Source organism: Lutra lutra, chromosome 11 (genome assembly GCF_902655055.1).
Source record: "Lutra lutra chromosome 11, mLutLut1.2, whole genome shotgun sequence".
NCBI classification, from domain to species: Eukaryota; Metazoa; Chordata; class Mammalia; order Carnivora; family Mustelidae; genus Lutra; species Lutra lutra.
Window position 1 is genome coordinate 28,668,417 of NC_062288.1, and position 22,406 is coordinate 28,690,822.

The 22,406-nt window shown below is 35.5% G+C and overlaps 1 protein-coding gene and 1 long non-coding RNA gene across 8 annotated transcripts in view; one reads left to right on the forward strand and one right to left on the reverse strand.

The window, feature by feature from the left end:
• LOC125081157 (uncharacterized) overlaps positions 1–15,108 on the forward strand; it is a 28,663-nt gene extending 13,555 nt beyond the window's left edge. Inside the window, exon 4 of the long non-coding RNA XR_007121594.1 lies at positions 15,048–15,108. This is a non-coding gene — a long non-coding RNA (uncharacterized LOC125081157). The remainder of the gene's footprint in view (positions 1–15,047) is intronic.
• Positions 1–22,406, reverse strand: part of SEMA3A (semaphorin 3A) — a 469,586-nt gene that overhangs the window by 136,214 nt on the left and 310,966 nt on the right. For all 7 annotated transcript variants that reach the window (XM_047695665.1, XM_047695666.1, XM_047695667.1 and 4 more), the window contains one exon: positions 17,391–17,453. In XM_047695665.1, the coding sequence (XP_047551621.1) occupies positions 17,391–17,453 (63 nt within the window). The remainder of the gene's footprint in view (positions 1–17,390; positions 17,454–22,406) is intronic.

The following is a 22,406-nucleotide window of genomic DNA, read 5'->3' on the forward strand; positions in this document are numbered from 1 at the left end:
AATGACAGTATGCGGTTTCCAATTTTATGCAATGTGTTGAGCACTTAAAGCTTACACCTTTAAGCAACTAAGTCCATGATTTACACGAAGTAGGTAGAGTTACAATCTAAAGAGATTTATTGTGGATAGAAGTAGTTGGCATATTTAATTCTAACATGTATGCTTTATTATAATAAATTTAATACTCAAGGAGATGAACTTCATCTTTAATCATATGAGATACAACTGTGAGGAAGGAGAAATAAAAATGAAATCCAGATTTTAGAGGAATACTTGGTTTCATTCACATATACCTCTCTTCTACCCTCTGCCTTGTCTAATATGAAAAGTGAAAAATTTTTTGGCTGTAATACTTAATGTCCAAAGTACTAAATGCTGTTATATAGTTAATAATATAAAAAGTTCTCTTAACATATCTTCTAATAAATGGAGACTTCTTGGCCATTTAGAATAATTCACATATAATATATAATCTATATTATAATATATATACACACAAATAGATATATGTGTGCATAGGTATTACATCTATTAATTTTGTAAATAATTTCTGAATATAATGAAAATTTGGAACTTTAAAATTTTTAAATCTGTTTATATTTATTTATATTTTATAAAAATGTTAGCTTTTCTAAAGATAGGTATTTATATTTGAAAAGATATTCTCAGAGAATTTAAGAAAAACATATACAGGCACCTGGTTGCCTCAGTCGGATGAGTATACAAATTATTGATCTCAGGATCATGAGCTTGAGCCCCATGCTGGGTGTAGACATCACTTAAATAAACTTAAAAAAATATAGAGCAAAAGTAATGAAATAATAATAAAATAAAAATAACATGGAGGTATTGATCTGATGCTTTAAAAGTTTAGTCAGACCTGGGTTAAAATTATTCAGGCAACATTTTTCATTTGCTGTGTGCCTACCAGAAAATTATTTAGGACCTATGAGTTCTCAGTCTCCTCAACTAACTGAGATTAATGATAGAGCATAACGCCTTAGTAGTTTTTAATCAATCATTAGCTATTATCTTATTCTTAAAATAAGAAATCATGTGTATTTGATTTGAATATTTCCACATCTGCTTAGCTCTCACACCATTCATTATACTGTGGGATGACTTGGGTGAGAACTCTATATGAATTGTTTCTTCCTTTTAAGGACAGATAACAGAGTTTAAGCCCATACTTGATGTAAGGAGAGGTGGATTTAATAGAATTGGTACTGAATATTAATCTGTACTCATTTTTGTTACAAAGGGAAATTATATTTTGTTCACTAGAATTTTCATGAAATTCCAGTCTTCCAAGTGTGGAGGACTATAAATTATAGTTACTCTTTCATTAAAGTGGTACATGGCATAAATCACTGTCAGTCAAAAGGCAAATACAGCAACTGTTTAATAGTTGTAACAGAAATGTACTGTGTCAACTTAGATAAGCTGGAACTACATTTCCTAGAATTCTCTTTCCCATAAACTAGTTAAAATTGACCATAAAAGAAATCTGCATGAGATGTGGAACACAGAAGTTGAACTGCAACCATAAAGTTCTCAAAGTTGTTCTGATCTGCTGACCCACCACCTTGCTAACATGGGGTGGCATCTAGACCTGCAGCTCTTTCACCTTCTACTGATCTTATTTGTTAGCTTCTCTAAGACCTGGTCCTGGAACTCGTGTAGCTCCGTAGCAGAAGACACCAAATTCTTCTATAGGTCAGCCAACTCAACAAAGTTGGAGGTAGTGAAAGAGACACTGATTCTAGTTTGTCCTTGTGGATCCCAGTTTATCCTTACGGGGTTCAGTCTGTCCTTGCTCTTCCAACTTCATGCGAGCCTTTCTTCCCTAATGCCAGTCCTGGTGACTTACAACAACTTCAGGACCATTACTTGACTCAGTGGCAATAGATTGCAGAAATCCATAGAATTCTCCACCATCTTCCACAACTGTATAAGGTCAAATCCCTGTAATAAAATCCTTTTTAACATCACTCATACAAGTTCTGGTCTCTGATCAAACCCTAACTTACAAAAGGAGATACCTTACTATTATAAAACAGCTCACGATGACATGTGATATAAAGGGAATATGGATTTGATCCATTTAAAAAGAAAACTCAAGTTATTAGCTGATCATTGTATTTGTTTCTAAATGTGAATGGTTCCTCTCTTTTAAGGGCATATTAAGATCTAGAACCAATTAGTTATATTAATTTTGGTATCACTTCAAACACAAAACTAGTGCTCACTTCGGCAGCACATATACAAACACAAAACTAAAAAATATTTTGATTCACACACAGGCACACACACATATACACACACATCTATATAGCATACAGTATAGAGAACACAATATATTTAGTAAGTATAGCACTCAATTTGAATGTAATTATGACAATCTCCAAGAATGTTCTACTCTGAATACATAAAAGCTAAAAAGAAAATTTAAGATTCTCAGTCTCCTGAAATAGTGTCAAAATTCTAGATATTATAATTTTGCATCCTGTTTTCTTTACCACTCTTAAAAATGTGGTAAAGAGAAATATATAAAAATTATATGATATAAATAGAACTTAAGGAAGTTTTGTGATGGACTATAGACATGAGTGATTTTTATTGCTACATGACCAAATCAAAGAAAAACAGTCAAATGTTGATCATAGCCTATTTGCCTTGAGACAGAGCATATCCAAGAAAAATATTCCCAGAATTAAATCTATGGGATGTTAAATCTATGATATGATGGTCAACATACACTCAGAAATTAGTAGAAATGCATTCCTGAAGATGTTCAAGTGCATAAAGAAGCAGAATACCAATAAGGACTATTAGAAACTACATGTCAGGGGCGCCTGGATGGCTCAGTGGGTTGGGCCTCTGCCTTTGGCTCAGGTCATGAGGGTCCTGGGATCGAGCCCCACGTCGGGCTCTCTGTTCAGTGGGGAGCCTGCTTCCCCCTCTCTTCTCTGCCTGCCTCTCTGCCTACTTGTGATCTCTCTCTCTCTCTCTCTCTGTTAAATAAATAAATAAAATCTTTAGGCGGGGGGAAAGGAAAGAAACTACATGTCAGTTTGACCAGCAACACCTGCTAACTATGTAGTTAGAAGTCAATCGCCAAAATCCCAGAGGAACTATCCAAATCATTCTAATAAACCCTTCAAAGTATAAAATGCTACTCTACTCTGAAAGTATGTACACAGATACCTGAGTGATATACAGTGTGTAATCAAATCTACATAACAGTTTGTCAACCAATGTCAAATATTTCAATTTCATTCTAACCAGTGAAGGATACAATTAAAATTTCCAGTTAACAACAACAACAACAACAACAACAACAACAACTCAATCTAAAATCCCCAAACCGTCTGTGAATTTTTATATATTGTCTCTATTTTAAGTACTAGCCTTACTTTGCAAATGCATTTAAATTTTAATCCTGAATCTAAAAGATTAAAAAAAAACCCTAAATTTATGTATATGAGACCTGGTCCATGGAAATTCAAATACAATAATTACTCTTATTTTGCCATATTAGAAAAAATATTAATCAAAAATATGAATGAAATTTAGTTTCTAAAGAAACCTTAATGACAAAGCTTCATTTTCCATATATCTTATGCCTAAAATACAAAACTGGTTCTTCAGTTGTTTTGAAAGAAAATATATACATTATAACCAAATACGAGTTACATAAATTAGTTAATAAAAATAATGCATTTAGAACAATAGCTGGTATATAGAGTAAACTCCCACATACATTTATATATAAAATATACATATATATTTTAGTGCACTTACATGATATTTTTCTTTTTTTAATTGAAGTGTAGTTGACACACAATGCTACATTATTTTCAATTGTATAACATGATTAGACAACTCTATATGTTCTACTATGCTCACCACATTATTATTACTTCTGAATGCTGAATTTAAACTATAATAATTTTGCTCAGTTTACCTGATACTGAACCCCAAGCAGAAATAAACACACATTATGTGCATGTGCATGAAAGTCTATGCTCATTCCTGTAGCTTTTATAAGATTTTTACTGGCTTCCATGAAAAATCAGTGATCTGTATACATGAAGCGTCATCAGATTTCATCATGGGAATCATATTTAAAAATGAACACTGACCATAGTCTTTCACCATTTAAAACGCCCATAGAAATTATAACCAATATTGTCAAGAACTGTAAATGGTCTGTGATTTTGTCTGACTTATAACAAGTTACTAAAATAGTTTCATGGATGCTGGCAGAAGTTACATGGTTCCTGAATCAGAGATAAAGGACATTGTTACTCACAAAAATAACAATAGTCTTAGAATCAGCATTTCTTATGCTAGTTCCCCAAGCTCCAATTCCCAGTGGGCAGAATGAAAAGGGCCAGGTGACAACCTACACAGGCAATGAGGTGCATTACAGCAGAGGAGCCCTGGGTTAAGGGAACCTGAATATTTTATATTAGTCAGAAGCATACTGGCCATTACATTTTGTGAGAGATGTTAGTTTATTGTATTGGGCAGTAAGCATACCTGCCGTTTGTACCAAGCAAGAATATTTCTCAAGGACTGCAAACCAGCCTTTTTTTTTTTTTTTTGCAAACCAGCCTTTTAAGAGAGAGATACTACCTTCCAGGTCTCTTCACTGTTTAAGTATCTTTTAGGATTTTCTACAAAATAGGCAGTCAGTGCCTCTATTCCATCAGATGTGCAGAACTGTGTGAAAGAACCATGAAAAATTATCTCCCAACAACTATATATTAAGGTTTTGAGGTTTAATGAAGATCTAAGATGTTTGTAGAATTAAGAGGGAATTCAGTTACCATTTTAAAAAATGTTAATATGACTTGAAGTCCCTAAAACAAAATAAAAAAATTTAAAAAAGTTGATATCAACTTTGACCTTTGAAAAAGTAAATGAAGTTCAAGGGTTAATGTGCATTTTGGATTATAATGAAACTTAAGATGCCTGTGTGGCTTCAAATTCTCCACTGCATTCACTTGGCAAAAAACAGCATTGCTAAGGCCCTGCAATTTGAGCCATGATAAATTTGATAGACATGTTATAATATACATCATAGCATTAAAAATGAATAACAACTAAAGGCAAAAATATAAAAATAAATCCTTCAAGAATTGGAAAAATGTCCCAAAATTCAGGTGCCTGACAATACGCTTTGAAATGTATCCAACAATAGCAATGTTATGAGAATCTGCTTTTTTGTGTTCATCTCAGATGGCTGAAATTTTGATTTCCAATGATGTTCAAAATATTTCTAACAGTCATACGGTTGCCATTTGGTTTTATTGAAACGTAGTGCAAAGAGAGATGGTTTAGTAGGATAAACAAAGAAGATACAGAGAGCTATTGATTTGAAACAGATTCTTTTACCAGCTTAGCATGTATTCAGTTTTCATTTACAAAACAGGGTCAAGGAAGTTAATCCCTCAATAGAAATGTTATTATGAATAACGAAGTGGATTTTAAAGACCAGAAAAAATATCACAAATGAAAGTAAAGGTGAATAATAGCAGTCAGAATAGAGATATCTGGATTGCATTTATCTCCTCATTCAGGGACTCTGTCCAATAATATTACATATAATTTTTTTCAAATTATAACTCTCAAGTTACAATGGAAAAGTTCATGAGCATTTAACTCCCCTAATGTAGAACTGCCACAACTATATAAGTGTAGAACCTACTACACCAAGAAAGCATATTAGTTTATATCTGGTATATTCACTTCCACAATGGGAAAAAATAAATACAGATTAATGATGTTGTCAGAAATGTCATTATTAGCAGCCTAAGATCCATTTGTATTCTCTCTCTCCCTCCAACTACACATAGATGAAGAAAGAAAGGGAATATAAATGTCTCCCAGATTGCAGATTCCCTCTTTACCACAAAGTCCATCTTTGTGGAATAGTTACTTGAATTCCAGCTGCTGATTTAACATATGTATTTGATGCAAAACTGAGCCATAAGAAATGATGTTGTGTATCTTTCCAGCCGCCTGGGGAAAATGGGAAGGGGCTCAGTGTTTTGTATGATGCTATATTCGGTAAACTGTGTAGGGTAAGGAACTATGGATGGACAGGAACTATGTAAATTCAATCTAGTGGCATATCATGACTTCCCAGGTGGCTGTGCCATCTTAACCAGATTTGAGACTGATCCACTTTCAAGATATATAAAATCAGTCAGTGTCTTTGCCTCACTTTTCCTATTGTACTCTTGCATCTGAATCTAATTCTGAGAAGGCAGCACTTCCTCCAGGAAGGTTTGTTTAAAGGAGCTTTATCGGGGCCCCTGGGTAGCTCAGTTGGTTAAGTCTCTGCCTTCAGCTCAGGTCATGATCCCAGGACCCTGGGATCGAGCCCTGTATTGGGCACCCTGCTCAGAGGGAGTTGCTTCTCCCCCTCCCTCTGCTGCTCTCCCTGCTTAGGCTCTCTCACTCACTTGCTCTCTCTCTCTAATAAATGAATAAAATCTTTAAAAAGTATCTATGAACTTTACTACTAGAGGACTTCTTAAAAAAACACTAAAACCAGAGGGAACAGTAAACTCAGATTCTAGAAACCATGGAGTGCACTCAAGGAGGTCACTAGTTTACTTTTCTCTAAATGTTCAGGTCAGTTCTTATTTTGGTTACAATTCTATCTTGCAGTCCTAATGGCTGCAAAAACTACTCAAGCCTCATTCTTGTGGTTTTCAGCATTCACAGGGGCTCTTTGAAAGGAATTTCTGTCCACATGTCACAGCTGACTATTATTTACTCAAGACAGAGTGCAGAATTTCTATCAGTCTATGTGTCACTTTAAAAATCAATCATATTGAATGAAAATTCTCAAAAACTCCTTATGCTTAGTCTTTATTTCTAAGTGGTTAAGAAATTACTGGTAAAAATTTAATTTCTTCTAAATACTTCTAAATACTTCCAGGAAATCAACCAACTGCTATTTTACAAAATCACATATTAAGAAAGAAATGGAAAAAAATGCATCTGTGTATTAAAGTCCAGAATAATGAATAAATGCCATGTATTTTATTTAAATAAATATGTAAATTGAAGTACATAAATGAGGCTCCCTGAAAAGAAAACAAATTTTAACAAAATGCATTTGGAGTGCATAAAATATATTTTGAATTATAGGTCAATGAAAAGCACTATTAAAGGAATAAAATGGGTTAACAGAAAAATAATAGGAAATATATTTTAATAATTGAATGTATTTTTTAGTGTTTGGTGTTTAGTATTTGGAGCTAGAGGAAAGATACATTTTTTGAACAAAAATATATGAAAACTATTGTGGTTTTCTTTCATTAAATAAGTGCGAACAAAGAGAAAACAAAATATATAGCAATTGAATTAATTTAATTCAAAAGAATGTAGAATAATAACCAAAGAACATTTTATCATGTTACATTAATTAGTTCACTTTTGAAAAGATTAATATGACTAATATTGCCATACTACTAAACCTTCATAAATTTACATCTCTCAATGCACACATAATTATGTCTCTACCATATGGTATGTGACATGATTTGTAAGTTGTCAGCATGTTTATCACAACGCAGTATGAAATGGTCAGGTGCCATTAATACCTTGTATCAGATAGCAAACTCTTCATGTCTTAGTTCCTTTTAATTTAGTATTTTGAATCCCATAAGCATTTTCAATAAGCCTAGATAGTGAACTAAAGTTGCCCTTCTTAGGAAGGAAACCTCCCAGGTCACAGTTAGGGTTACCATAGGGCACTGTGCAGCTCATCACTTTACTGCAGCTGCTGAACTCACTGCATCTGGGCTAACACCAGAATCCCTCTGTTTAGTACTGATACCAGAATGGGAGGGAAGGGAAGGGAAGAGAAGAGGAGGGATAGGCAGAGGGGAGCCATAAAATATGAGGTAAATGCACTGAGGTGAATTTTGGAAACCACAAAGACAAAAGATTATCAGCTATCTTAGCAAATGAATGAGCTGATTCACTTATTAAATCATATGCTCGGTACTTGGCTATAGAGCTTATTAAAAAATCCAGGTATTTTTGGTGGAGGAGTCAAGATGGCGGAGAAGTAGCAGGCTGAGACTACTTCGGGTAGCGGGAGATCAGCTAAATAGCTTATCTAAAGATTGCAAACACCTACAAATCCAACGGGAGATTGAAGAGAAGAAGAACAGCAATTCCAGAAACAGAAAATCAACCACTTTCTGCAAGGTAGGACTGGCGAAGAAGTGAATCCAAAGCGACGGGAAGATAGACCGCGGGGGGAGGGGCCGGCTCCCGGCGAGCGGCGGAGCAACGGAGCAAAATCAGGACTTTTAAAAGTCTGTTCTGCTGAGGGACATCGCTCCAGAGGCTTAACTGGGGTGAAGCCCAGGCGGGGTAAGCGCGGCCTCAGGTCCCGCAGGGTCACAGAAGGATCGGGGGTGTCTCAGTGTCGCAGAGCTTACCGGTATTAGAACGGGGAAGCCGGCTGCAGAGACAGAGCCGAGGAGTGACTCTCAGCTCAGGGTTGAACCTTGAACCGGTCGCAGGCTCGGTCAGCTCGGAGCGCGGCCGGAGGCCAGGGTGACGAGAGTCATTTGGCACTGTTCTCTGAGGGCGCACTGAGGAGTGGGGCCCCGGGCTCTCGGCTCCTCCGGGCCGGAGACCAGGAGGCCGCCATCTTCATTCCCGTCCTCCGGACTCTACGGAAAGCGCTCAGGGAACAAAAGCTCCCGAAAGCAAACCCGAGCGGATTACTCAGCGCGGCCCGGGGTAAGGGCGGTGCAACTCCGCCTGGGGCAAAGACGCTTGAGAATCACTACAACGGGCCCCTCCCCCAGAAGATCTACGGGAAACCCAGCCAGGACCAAGTTCACCTACCAAGGAGAACGGCGGAATTCCAGAGGAGAAGAAAGCAAAGCACGGAACTCATGGCTTTCTCCCCATGATTTTTTAGCCTTGCAGTTAATTTAATTTTTTTTTTCTTTTTCAATTTTTTTTTCTTTTTCTCTTCTTCTGCTAAATTTTTTTTAACTTTTACCATTTTCTTTTTTTCAACGTTTTTTTAAATAGTTTATCTAATATATATATATTTTTTCCTCTTTTTATATTTATTTCTTTATCGGCTTTCTTTTTTTTAATAGTTTTTTTTTTTTCTTTCTTTCTGAGCCCCTTTTTATCCCCTTTCTCCACCCTCACAATTCAGGATCTCTTCTGATTTGGCTAAAGCATATTTTCCTGGGGTTGTTGCCACCCTTTTAGTATTTTACTTGCTCCTTCATAAACTCTTATCTGGACAAAATGACAAGGCGGAAAAATTCACAACAAAAAAAAGAACAAGAGGCAGTACCAAAGGCTAGGGACCTAATCAATACAGACATTGGTAATATGTCAGATATAGAGTTCAGAATGATGATTCTCAAGGTTCTAGCCGGGCTTGAAAAAGGCATGGAAGATATTAAAGCATCCCTCTCGGGAGATATAAAAGCCCTTTCTGGAGAAATAAAAGAACTAAAATCTAACCAAGTTGAAATAAAAAAAGCTATTAATGAGGTGCAATAAAAAATGGAGGCTCTCACTGCTAGGATAAATGAGGCAGAAGAAAGAATTAGCGATATAGAAGACCAAATGACAGAGAATAAAGAAGCTGAGCAAAAGAGGGACAAACAGCTACTGGACCACGAGGGGAGAATTCGAGAGATAAGTGACAGCATAAGACGAAACAACATTAGAATAATTGGGATTCCAGAAGAAGAGGAAACAGAGAGGGGAGCAGAAGGTATATTGGAGAGAATTATTGGAGAGAATTTCCCCAATATGGCAAAGGGAACAAGCATCAAAATCCAGGAGGTTCAGAGAACCCCCCTCAAAATCAATAAGAATAGGTCTACACCCCGTCACCTAATAGTGAAATTGACAAGTCTTAGTGACAAAGAAAAGATCCTGAAAGCAGCCCGGGAAAAGAAGTCTGTAACGTACAATGGTAAAAATATTAGATTGGCAGCAGACTTATCCACAGAGACCTGGCAGGCCAGAAAGAGCTGGCATGATATATTCAGAGTACTAAATGAGAAAAACATGCAGCCAAGAATACTATATCCAGCTAGGCTATCATTGAAAATAGAAGGAGAGATTAAAAGCTTCCAGGACAAACAAAAACTGAAAGAATTTGCAAATACCAAACCAGCTCTACAGGAAATATTGAAAGGGGTCCTCTAAGCAAAGAGAGACCCTAAAAGTAGTAGATCAGAAAGAAACAGAGACAATATACAATAACAGTCACCTTACAGGCAATACAATGGCACTAAATTCATATCTCTCAATACTTACCCTGAATGTTAATGGGCTAAACGCCCCAATCAAAAGACACAGGGTATCAGAATGGATAAAAAAACAAAACCCATCTATGTGTTGCCTACAAGAAACTCATCTTACACCCGAAGACACCTCCAGGTTTAAAGTGAGGGGGTGGAAAAGAATTTACCATGCTAATGGACATCAGAAGAAAGCAGGAGTGGCAATCCTTATATCAGATCAATTAGATTTTAAGCCAAAGACTATAATAAGAGATGAGGAAGGACACTATATCATACTCAAAGGAACTGTCCAACAAGAAGATCTAACAATTTTAAATATCTATGCCCCTAACGTGGGAGCAGCCAACTATATAAACCAATTAATAACAAAATCAAAGAAACACATCGACAAGAATACAATCATAGTAGGGGATTTTAACACTCCCCTCACTGAAATGGACAGATCATCCAAGCAAAAGATCAACAAGGAAATCAAGGCCTTAAATGACACACTGGACCAGATGGACATCACAGATATATTCAGAACATTTCATCCCAAAGCAACAGAATACACATTCTTCTCTAGTGCACATGGAACATTCTCCAGAATAGATCACATTCTTGGTCCTAAATCAAGTCTCAACCGGTATCAAAAGATTGGGATCATTCCCTGCATATTTTCAGACCACAATGCTCTAAAGCTAGAACTCAATAACAAGAGGAAATTTGGAAAGAACCCAAATACATGGAGACTAAACAGCATCCTTCTAAAGAATGAATGGGTCAACCAGGAAATCAAAGAAGAATTGAAAAAAATTATGGAAACAAATGATAATGAAAACACAACAGTTCAGAATCTGTGGGACACAACAAAGGCAGTCCTGAGAGGAAAATATATAGCGGTACAAGCCTTTCTCAAGAAACAAGAAAGGTCTCAGGTACACAACCTAACCCTACACCTAAAGGAGCTGGAGAAAGAACAAGAAAGAAACCCTAAACCCAGCAGGAGAAGAGAAATCATAAAGATCAGAGCAGAAATCAATGAAATAGAAACCAAAAAAACAATAGAACAAATCAACGAAACTAGGAGCTGGTTCTTTGAAAGAATTAATAAGATTGATAAACCCCTGGCCAGACTTATCAAAAAGAAAAGAGAAAGGACCCAAATAAATAAAATCATGAATGAAAGAGGAGAGATCACAACGAACACCAAAGAAATACAGACAATTATAAGAACATACTATGAGCAACTCTACGCCAACAAATTTGACAATCTGGAAGAAATGGATGCATTCCTAGAGACATATAAACTACCACAACTGAACCAGGAAGAAATAGAAAGCCTGAACAGACCCATAACCAGTAAGGAGATTGAAACAGTCATCAAAAATCTCCAAACAAACAAAAGCCCAGGGCCAGACGGCTTCCCGGGGGAATTCTACCAAACATTTAAAGAAGAACTAATTCCTATTCTCCTGAAACTGTTCCAAAAAATAGCAATAGAAGGAAAACTTCCAAACTCATTTTATGAGGCCAGCATCACCTTGATCCCAAAACCAGACAAGGATCCCAACAAAAAAGAGAACTACAGACCAATATCCTTGATGAACACAGATGCAAAAATTCTCGCCAAAATACTAGCCAATAGGATTCAACAGTACGTTAAAAGGATTATTCACCACGACCAAGTGGGATTTATTCCAGGGCTGCAAGGCTGGTTCAACATCCGCAAATCAATCAATGTGATACAACACATTAATAAAAGAAAGAACAAGAACCATATGATACTCTCCATAGATGCTGAAAAAGCATTTGACAAAGTACAGCATCCCTTCCTGATCAAAACTCTTCAAAGTGTAGGGATAGACGGCACATACCTCAATATTATCAAAGCCATCTATGAAAAACCCACTGCAAATATCATTCTCAATGGAGAAAAACTGAAAGCTTTTCCGCTAAGGTCAGGAACACGGCAGGGATGTCCGTTATCACCACTGCTATTCAACATAGTACTAGAAGTCCTAGCCTCAGCAATCAGACAACAAAAGGAAATTAAAGGCATCCAAATCGGCAAAGAAGAAGTCAAACTATCACTCTTCGCAGATGATATGATACTCTATGTGGAAAACCCAAAAGACTCCACTCCAAAACTGCTAGAACTTGTACAGGAATTCAGTAAAGTGTCAGGATATAAAATCAATGCACAGAAATCAGTTGCATTTCTCTACACCAACAACAAGACAGAAGAAAGAGAAATTAAGGAGTCCATCCCATTTACAATTGCACCCAAAACTATAAGATACCTAGGAATAAACCTAACCAAAGAGACTAAGAATCTATACTCAGAAAACTATAAAGTACTCATGAAAGAAATTGAGGAAGACACAAAGAAATGGAAAAATGTTCCATGCTCCTGGATTGGAAGAATAAATATTGTGAAAATGTCTATGCTACCTAAAGCAATCTACACATTTAATGCAATTCCTATCAAAGTACCATCCATTTTTTTCAAAGAAATGGAACAAATAATCCTAAAATTTATATGGAACCAGAAAAGACCTCGAATAGCCAAAGGAATATTGAAAAAGAAAGCCAAAGTTGGTGGCATCACAATTCCGGACTTCAAGCTCTATTACAAAGCTGTCATCATCAAGACAGCATGGTACTGGCACAAAAACAGACACATAGATCAATGGAACAGAATAGAGAGCCCAGAAATGGACCCTCAACTCTATGGTCAACTCATCTTCGACAAAGCAGGAAAGAATGTCCAATGGAACAAAGACAGCCTCTTCAATAAATGGTGTTGGGAAAATTGGACAGCCACATGCAGAAAAATGAAATTGGATCATTTCCTTACACCACACACGAAAATAGACTCAAAATGGATGAAGGATCTCAATGTGAGAAAGGAATCCATCAAAATCCTCGAGGAAAACACAGGCAGCAACCTCTTCGACGTCAGCCGCAGCAACATCTTCCTAGGAACATCACCAAAGGCAAGGGAAGCAAGGGCAAAAATGAACTTTTGGGATTTTATCAAGATCAAAAGCTTTTGCACAGCAAAGGAAACAGTGAACAAAACCAAAAGACAACTGACAGAATGGGAGAAGATATTTGCAAATGACATATCAGATAAAGGGCTAGTGTCCAAAATCTATAAAGAACTTAGCAAACTCAACACCCAAAGAACAAATAATCCAATCAAGAAATGGGCAGAGGACATGAACAGACATTTCTGCAAAGAAGACATCCAGATGGCCAACAGACACATGAAAAAGTGCTCCATATCACTCGGCATCAGGGAAATACAAATCAAAACCACCATGAGATATCACCTCACACCAGTCAGAATGGCTAAAATTAACAAGTCAGGAAATGACAGATGCTGGCGAGGATGCGGAGAAAGGGGAACCCTCCTACACTGTTGGTGGGAATGCAAGCTGGTGCAACCACTCTGGAAAACAGCATGGAGGTTCCTCAAAATGTTGAAAATAGAACTACCCTATGACCCAGCAATTGCACTGCTGGGTATTTACCCTAAAGATACGAACATAGTGATCCGAAGGGGCACGTGCACCCGAATGTTTATAGCAGCAATGTCTACAATAGCCAAACTATGGAAAGAACCTAGATGTCCATCTACAGACGAATGGATAAAGAAGATGTGGTATATATACACAATGGAATACTATGCAGCCATCAAAAGAAATGAAATCTTGCCATTTGCGACGACGTGGATGGAACTAGAGGGTATCATGCTTAGCGAAATAAGTCAATCGGAGAAAGACAACTATCATATGATCTCCCTGATATGAGGGAGAGGAGATGCAACATGGGGGGTCGAGGGGGTAGGAGAAGAGTAAATGAAACAAGATGGGATTGGGAGGGAGACAAACCATAAGTGACTCTTAATCTCACAAAACAAACTGAGGGTTGATGGGGGGAGGGGGTTGGGAGAGGGGGTGGGGTTATGGATATCGGGGAGGGTATGTGCTATGGTGAGTGTTGTGAAGTGTGTAAACCTGGCGATTCACAGACCTGTACCCCTGGGGATAAAAATATATGTTTATAAAGCTGTAAAAAGAAAAGAAAGAAAGAAAGAAAGAAAGGATGAATCCCCAAGTTTTGTAGCAACATGGACGGGACTGGAAGAGATTATGCTGAGTGAAATAAGTCAAGCAGAGAGAGTCAATTATCATATGGTTTCACTTATTTGTGGAGCATAACAAATAGCATGGAGGACAAGGGGAGATGGAGAGAAGGGAGTTGAGGGAAATTGGAAGGGGAGGTGAACCATGAGAGACTATGGACTCTGAAAAACGATCTGAGAATTTTGAAGGGGTGGGGGGTGGGAGGTTGGGGGCACCAGGTGGTGGGTATTGTAGAGGGCACGGATTGCATGGAGCACTGGGTGTGGTGCAAAAATAATGAATACTGTTATGCTGAAAAAAATAAAAAAATTAAAAAAAAAATATGCCAAAAAAAAAAAAAAAAAAAAAATCCAGGTATTTTTTTGTCAGATCAGTATAAGATTATCTTTAATTTTCAAACTGAATTAAAATCAGAATAGTGTAACACCTCAGTGGTCATGATCTTTAAAGAGGAACAAATTAATTACATTAATGATGTTTTCATTAGAAATTACCTAAGCAACTCTATTAAATATACCATAATACTAATAGCTAGTATTTGTATCATGCATTACAACCTATATAATAATTTCACTTGTGATTGCTTCAGTCTTACAGGAATGCTGTGAGGTGGTTGTCATGCCAAACACCCTTCATGAAAATCAGAACAGGTATTAAGTAGAATCTTCACTGTTTAGTTTCTGTGTGTTAATAGGCAAGTTCAAATCCATATATGCCATATCACACCAAAAACTTCATCAGAGGCACAGAAATTCTGATCTCAACTTCTAGCATGTATTCAAAATGTTCTAAAATTTTGAATGAAAAGATTTTGAATGAATATTCCGGATCATTCTATTTCCTGATCAAGAAAATGGGGGTAGTGATACCCATCTCATAAAGTTATTATTAAAATTACATTAACAAAATAGCATTTAAGTTATCATAGTACTCAACACAGGAAAGAGTCTCAATAATTATATGTTTCCATGTCTTCACTTGTTAAACTTTGATAGAAAGAGAGAGAGTTTGGTTTTTTTTTTAGTTTTTTTTTTTAATATTTATTTATTTGACAGACAGAGATGACAGGTAGGCAGAGAGGCAGGCAGAGAGAGAGACGGAAGCAAGCTCCCCGCTGAGTAGAGAGCCCAATGTGGGGCTCGATCCCAGGACCCTGGGATCATGGCCTGAGCCAAAGGCAGAGGCTTAACCCACTGAGCCACCCAGTTGCCCCAAAAGAGTCTGTTTTTAAAAGTCACACCAGTAAAATATCAATTTCTATCTGTCCTTAGTTATTATCACATTGAAATCTTTCAACATAATCTGTTAAAGGTAAACATGGCATTGTGACGTTAATAATTCTGGCCCTATGGCTCAGGGGTTAGAGCACTGGTCTTGTGACGTTAATAATTCTTTGTGTATTCAGTCATGTGTTTTGCCTTGTACTTGTGAAGTATTTTCTTTTTTAAATAATTTTCACAAAAACTATTAATCTTGTTTGTCACAATTGTAAAACATGTAATGTCACATGTAATGTCTCATGTAATAGGTAAAATAATAAAGCATTCCAAAACTTAAAAAGTACTTCATAAGTAGAGTTAACAAGTCCTTGGGAGTATCAACATAAAATCCCCAACTTCTCTGGACTCCTACTTCATTGTTCTATTTACCCCTTTCCAATAGTCCTAACGTATGCATCAATTTGGGAAGGTTTAATATTTGATAGAACATACTTATTCTGGGTCCACTTTCACATAATTAGAAAAATGTTTATTGTGCTATGAAGGTGTAATGTAACTTATCAATACTGTATTTGAAATAAAATTTTCAAGGATGAAATTTCCTATGTTTGCTAATACATAGTTAATCAAGGATGGGGGTTATCTGTACTTTGTGCTCCTATTTAACTACCTTCCTTTACCTATAGCAAACACTGCTACCAGATTGAGGCATTCTTTCTCCATGAACTCAGATCCCACCTCTAAATCATTCTAAACATATACATCATCTTGGGCAACTGCTATCAATCAATCAAGGTGTCCCTTGAAAATATCTACATACCTACATATATATACATTCAAGTTAATGTATGTTTTTAACCACCTAAGGTAAATTTCTTCTAAATACCAATATATAAACAAAACATTTAGATTTTTTCTTGTTTTAGAAATCCAAAAATATCTAAGACATAACATAACACAAATTATGTATGTTTTCAATCCTGTAATTCATTTTACTTTATTGATTTAAATGATTATAACTGCTTTTTATGATCTGTGCTATAGCTCGCTAATACTTGGCTATATCTCAAAACAGTGACCAACTTAATTTTACTGACGAAAGTTTACTTTAGGAAAAATGGCCTAAATCTTTTTACAATGGTAAAACCATTGTAGAGCTGCTTACCATTCCTCTTTTTTTTTCCATTGCACCCAGGACAATGCCTGTTATGTCATTACTCAATCTATATTTATTTAAGAAACCAGAGTGTATGAAAGGAAGGAAGGAAGGAAGAGGAAAGGAAAGGAAAAGAAAGAAAAGAATAGGAAAAAAAAAAAAGGAGTGGTAATTTAATCATGACTCAGAAGTAAAAATATATCATATCATCCAAAAGGAATTCAAGAGGAATTAACATATGAAAACCAATTTGTACAAAGAACGTGACTTACTGAATATGAGTACATATGCTGCAAAATTGCTTTTGTCAATTACCTTTTACATATATATAAATCCTCAAAGGGAACATATTTTTGCTTTATTTAGGCATGTTGTTACTTTTACCAACTTTCTTTAAATAAAATGTCAATATCTGAAATTAACTATTTTGTTTCTAAAGTGATTAAGTACACAGGTAAAGTATGGTGTTTATTTAATATAATACTGAACAAAAGTGATGATAGAGTAACAGATCACTTATGCAATTACTGAGATGATTTAGTAGACTGATACTTACCAGGATATCTTTGCCAGCCCACTTGCATTCATCTCTTCTGGTATAAGATACTGGCCACACAATCTGAGAACGGAGAAAAACACAACTTTATGCCACGTTAAGTTCTCTAAGTGATCCAACATTACAGACTGTTACACCAAGTTGGGGCAACTTAGATAAAGAAAGTTCCACAAAACACTATGAGACAGGGACTTTTCAGCTTAGACTTTGCAGTGGCATCAGTTAATTGGTATGAACTTAAATCATTCCATCTCTGTCTACCCATCAGACTTTGCTGTATATGAAAGTTGAACAACACAGAATTTATGTAGTCAACAGAGCTAAGTAGTGTAGAGAAGACAACTATCAGGCACACGAGGAGGATGTGAAAATCTAGGGAAGAGAGGTAGAAATAAACATACCATGTAGCTTACATTCTTCTAAATCAATCTGTCTTTATCATGAAATAATGATCATGAAATTTAACAGAGAAAGAGATCACAAGTAGGCAGAGAGGAAGGCAGAGAAAGAGGGGGAAGCAGATACCCTGCTGAGCAGATTCCAGGACTCTGGGCTTGATTCCAGTACCCTGAGATCATGACCTGAGCCAAAGGCAGAGGCTTTAACCCACTGAGCCACCCAGGCAACCCTGATCATGAAATTTAAACACTGGGTACTCTGCATCCTATTCCCTAATTCAAATCTTAGCATAACACACTAGAATGAGCCACTAAGAGGGTTTAGAAAACCCCATCTTAGAAAGGAATCTTTTTTTTTTTTTGGACAGGACAGTGGGTAAGAGTAGCATTGTATACTTTCTGGTGATAAAGAAGGAAATGAAGAAGCAAATAGCTCAAAAAGCTTCACCACTGTGGGAAAAACTTACACTAACCGAAAAACATTTGTGTTTTCATCCCTAATATTTCACATTCATCCTTTGATAACATTTTTGCTAAATTTGAAAGGTTCTTATATTCTATGACTACAGTGACAGTGGTAGTTAAGACAAGACTTTTTTGGTAGTTTAGAGGACTGTGGGTATATTTTCCTCATAATATTAATGTAAATACCCTCCTCTAAATTTTAATGTAAAATTTTTCAGTTCCCCAGGTCAACTCAAATGATTACTATCTGTATTGGGGCAGAACAATTTAATTTTTTTTAAATTCATCTTTCTCTTCTGGTAAGAGTTAATTAAAAAAAATGTATGTAAAAAAAATCCAAACATTGTGGCAATCATTTATGTCTACTAGATAGCTTTTAGTCTCAAAATGACTGATCATCATTTATTTGGGAACCTCTTGATAATTCATTATAAATGGTCATGAACTTGTACAAGGGCTGTGATATTCAATCTAGAGACTCAAAAAACAAAATACAACAAATTTATAAGCAAGAATATAGAACATACTGAAATAACCTATGATGGCATAACAAATGCATTTCAGGTCCATGTCACAATTTTAAAAACCCTAGAAAATTTTGAGTATGCATTCATTTTTATCATTTGAAGCTTTTAATTCAAGTATTCTTTTCTTTTTCATGTGCTTTTCCTTTCATGTATATCTATGTATGTAAATTAAAAATATCATTTGACCTGTTCCACAAAGTTCTTATATAGTAATCTCATAATAAAAAACAATGTAACAATGGTAAATGCATATCCTTAAAATTCACATTACCCTGACTTCTGAATTCCTCCAGCCAAATGCTGGGTAGTTCGTTCCACGGGTTCCACAGCCCCATCTTTACATTGGCTGTGGAAAACCCAAGTGATCTATTCTTAAAGTTTACAATGGGAGGCTAAAATATAACTTTTATTAAAGACACAATAATAATAATACAGTATAGGGCTAAGATTTATGGACTTTCATATTGAGCTTGCCAGCTACATTACATAAAACTTATACATTATTAACACATGTAATTTTTAATTAAAACAGGCAAGTTCTTTTCTCATGGTTTTTTAGCTCTTGACTGTTGGTGTTGAGAAGCATGGGCCTCATTTTATCATTTCTCTCTTATGTCAAATGTTAATGAAAATAATTTTGGTAACATTTATGATTAATTCTCTCATACTTAAAGGAGTATGAACTCTCAACTTTCTAGAGTTCTAGAGTAAAAATATATAAGTAAATAAAGCTTAAAAATCCTGCATGAGTAAAACAAATTCAGCATATAAAATTCCACTTTGGGGGTGCCTGGTGGCTTAGTGGGTTAAAGCCTCTGCCTTTGGCTCAAGTCATGATCCCAGGGTCCTGGGATCGAGCCCCACATTGGGCTCTCTGCTGAGCAGAGAACCTGCTTCCCTTCCTCTCTCTCTGCCTGCCTCTCTGCCTACTTGTGATCTCTGTCTGTCAAATAAATAAATAAAATCTTTAAAAAATATATTAAAAAAAATTCTACTTTGGAAAGCAATTTAATGAGGATAACTGTAAGTCAGTGGAATAAATATATATATTTATTTTATATAAAAAATATATGTTTTTGTCATTTCTAACAGTAATAATTTCCACAAAGAATAATTCCTAACTTTTCAGTTACATTTGTTAACCTGTTGATATTTTGTCTTCTTTGCTCAAAAATTTCTCAGTTAACTAACAATGATAAACTTTCTTATTCTCATATTGAAAGGGCTTCATGATCTATATTACACTTTCCTTTCTTCATGCCTCTATGCTTCTATTCATGGCAGCCCCTCTTAGTCATTATTTAGTAAGGAAGCATTTATGCCTTAAAGAAATAGCACCCTTTTATCAAGGCCTAGAATCTTTTCATGGTCCTTCCCAATCTGAGAATATGTTGTCTCTAACAAGGATTGGCCTACTATGCACTTACATGTTCATTATCTTATCTTTAATATTACAAGTCCCTCAAGAATTATTTATGATATCCTAAAGTGACCCCTATAAAGTTTATCACAAGAGGAGAAGCTTCAGAAAATGTTGAATAACATTATACATAGGTTAAGAAGAATATTAATAGACAAATATATGTGAATTCTTAAATAAACTGCATTTGCCCTACAGACAGTGTGATATAATTAAATAATATGTTTGGAATGAGATGCTTTATAATTAGAAATATGTCTTCCATTAGAATAATAATTTTAACCTTAAGAGCAGGAGCTATAACAATACTATGACATTGGGCAAGTCACCTAATTTTAATTAATTCACTACTTCAGTATATATTTATTACAAGTCTAGTTGGTAGAAGATACTGTGGTTATATCCCAGACATACAAATGGCTCTGGGATTTTCCTCATCTATAAAACAGTAGGTTGTCTCCTATGAAAATTAGGTCTTTTCAATTCCAGAACATACTATTTAAATTAAAAATCTTTATTATTTTATTATTTAGAGAAGAATGGTAAAGATTAAATATATATTCTGAGGTATTAAGTACTCACATATTATCTACAGATACATGCACATTTATTTTTATTCACCATATATGAATTTTATAAAATGACAAAAGTGTTATAAACACTGAAATCTGAACTGATATAATTATTAAGATATACAATTTTTTTTCTTAATCTTCTTAAAATTTTCATTCATTACATAAAAAGGATGACTTCTTTTCACTAAACAACAAAACCTGCTTATTTTATGACGTTTACAAAGGACTCCAAGGTAAATTCTTTTGTCATTTAAGGAAAATTAAATGGATAACCAGTTTTCTTAGGCAACAGATAACCTTAGCAATATTGCTATGATCTGAGAAGACTTAGAAATCAAGTAGATTGAAAAATCAGAAAAAGGAATATCAAAGGTGATTTTTAAATGCCATATATTAATCCTAAAGTATATCAGTAAGGGGCATTGCTATTTTATATGATATATATAGTAAAAGCCTTAGGTTCAGTGGTATACTCTATTAGAGATAACAATCAGTTTTGAATTTCATCTTCACTTGATCCTTAAAGCAATATTTTCCAACCAGAACAAAAGCTTTTTATAGAATTCAGTTACTTTTAAAAATTTATTGTCCGATCTGTTAAAGTTTATCAGAAGTTAAGGAACACCACCCTAAAGCCCTAAATGTTAAGAAGCAAAATTAACATACATAAAAACTGACGTGAATGTACTCTTAAAAAATGTTATACTAGCACTCTTACAAAAGCTACTGCATAAAAGATCTTTGTCCCTCAGAGAATTAGGACTAGAAATACTGTGAAAAAATGACTGACTTTGAACGTAGCATATGGACTCAGTAGCATAATTTCCACTAATTTTTCAATCCATTTTTATTTTCTGAACTGTATATAAGTTATTAATAAGCCAGAAACACTATAAAGAATAAGGATAAAGCCAATAGACTTCTAGTGTCTAAATGACCACATTTGTAAAAACTTCACATGGAAAACTGATCTTCTAGATGAGGGTTTGGCAAACTGTGTGTGTAAAAGGCCAGATAGTAAATATTTTAGGCTCTGTGAGCCAGATGATCTCTATCAGAACTATTCAATTCTGCCATTGTTGAATGAAAGCAAACATAGACAATATGTAAATGGCTGACAGTGTCTCTGTTCCAAAAAACATTTTACAAAACAGGTGACACACCAGATTAGGCATGTGTATGATGACTGGTGAACTCCACATTTGTTGGTACTACAGAGAGATGTTTAAATATTTTTTTCTTAAATATTTTTATTTTATTTTATTTGACAGAGAAAGAGAGATCACAAGCAGGCAGAGAGGCAGGCAGAGAGGGGGAACCAGGCTCCCCAGTGGCAGAGAGCCCCATGCAGGGCTTGATCCCAGGACCCTGAGATCATGACCTGAGCCAAAGGCAGAGGTTAACCCACTGAGCAACCCAGGTGCCCCCCTCCCCAAGAGATGTATAAATTTATACATACATATATATACATCATTTCACACATGACATTAATTATGATATATGTCTATAATGATTCAGATATTTAGTTTTATGCAGCAAAAATTATATAAATATGGAAGGACAAGCTGAAGTTATAATGATCATTGAAAAATACTACAGTTTCTTCCTTGATGATTTTTATGGTTTACTGC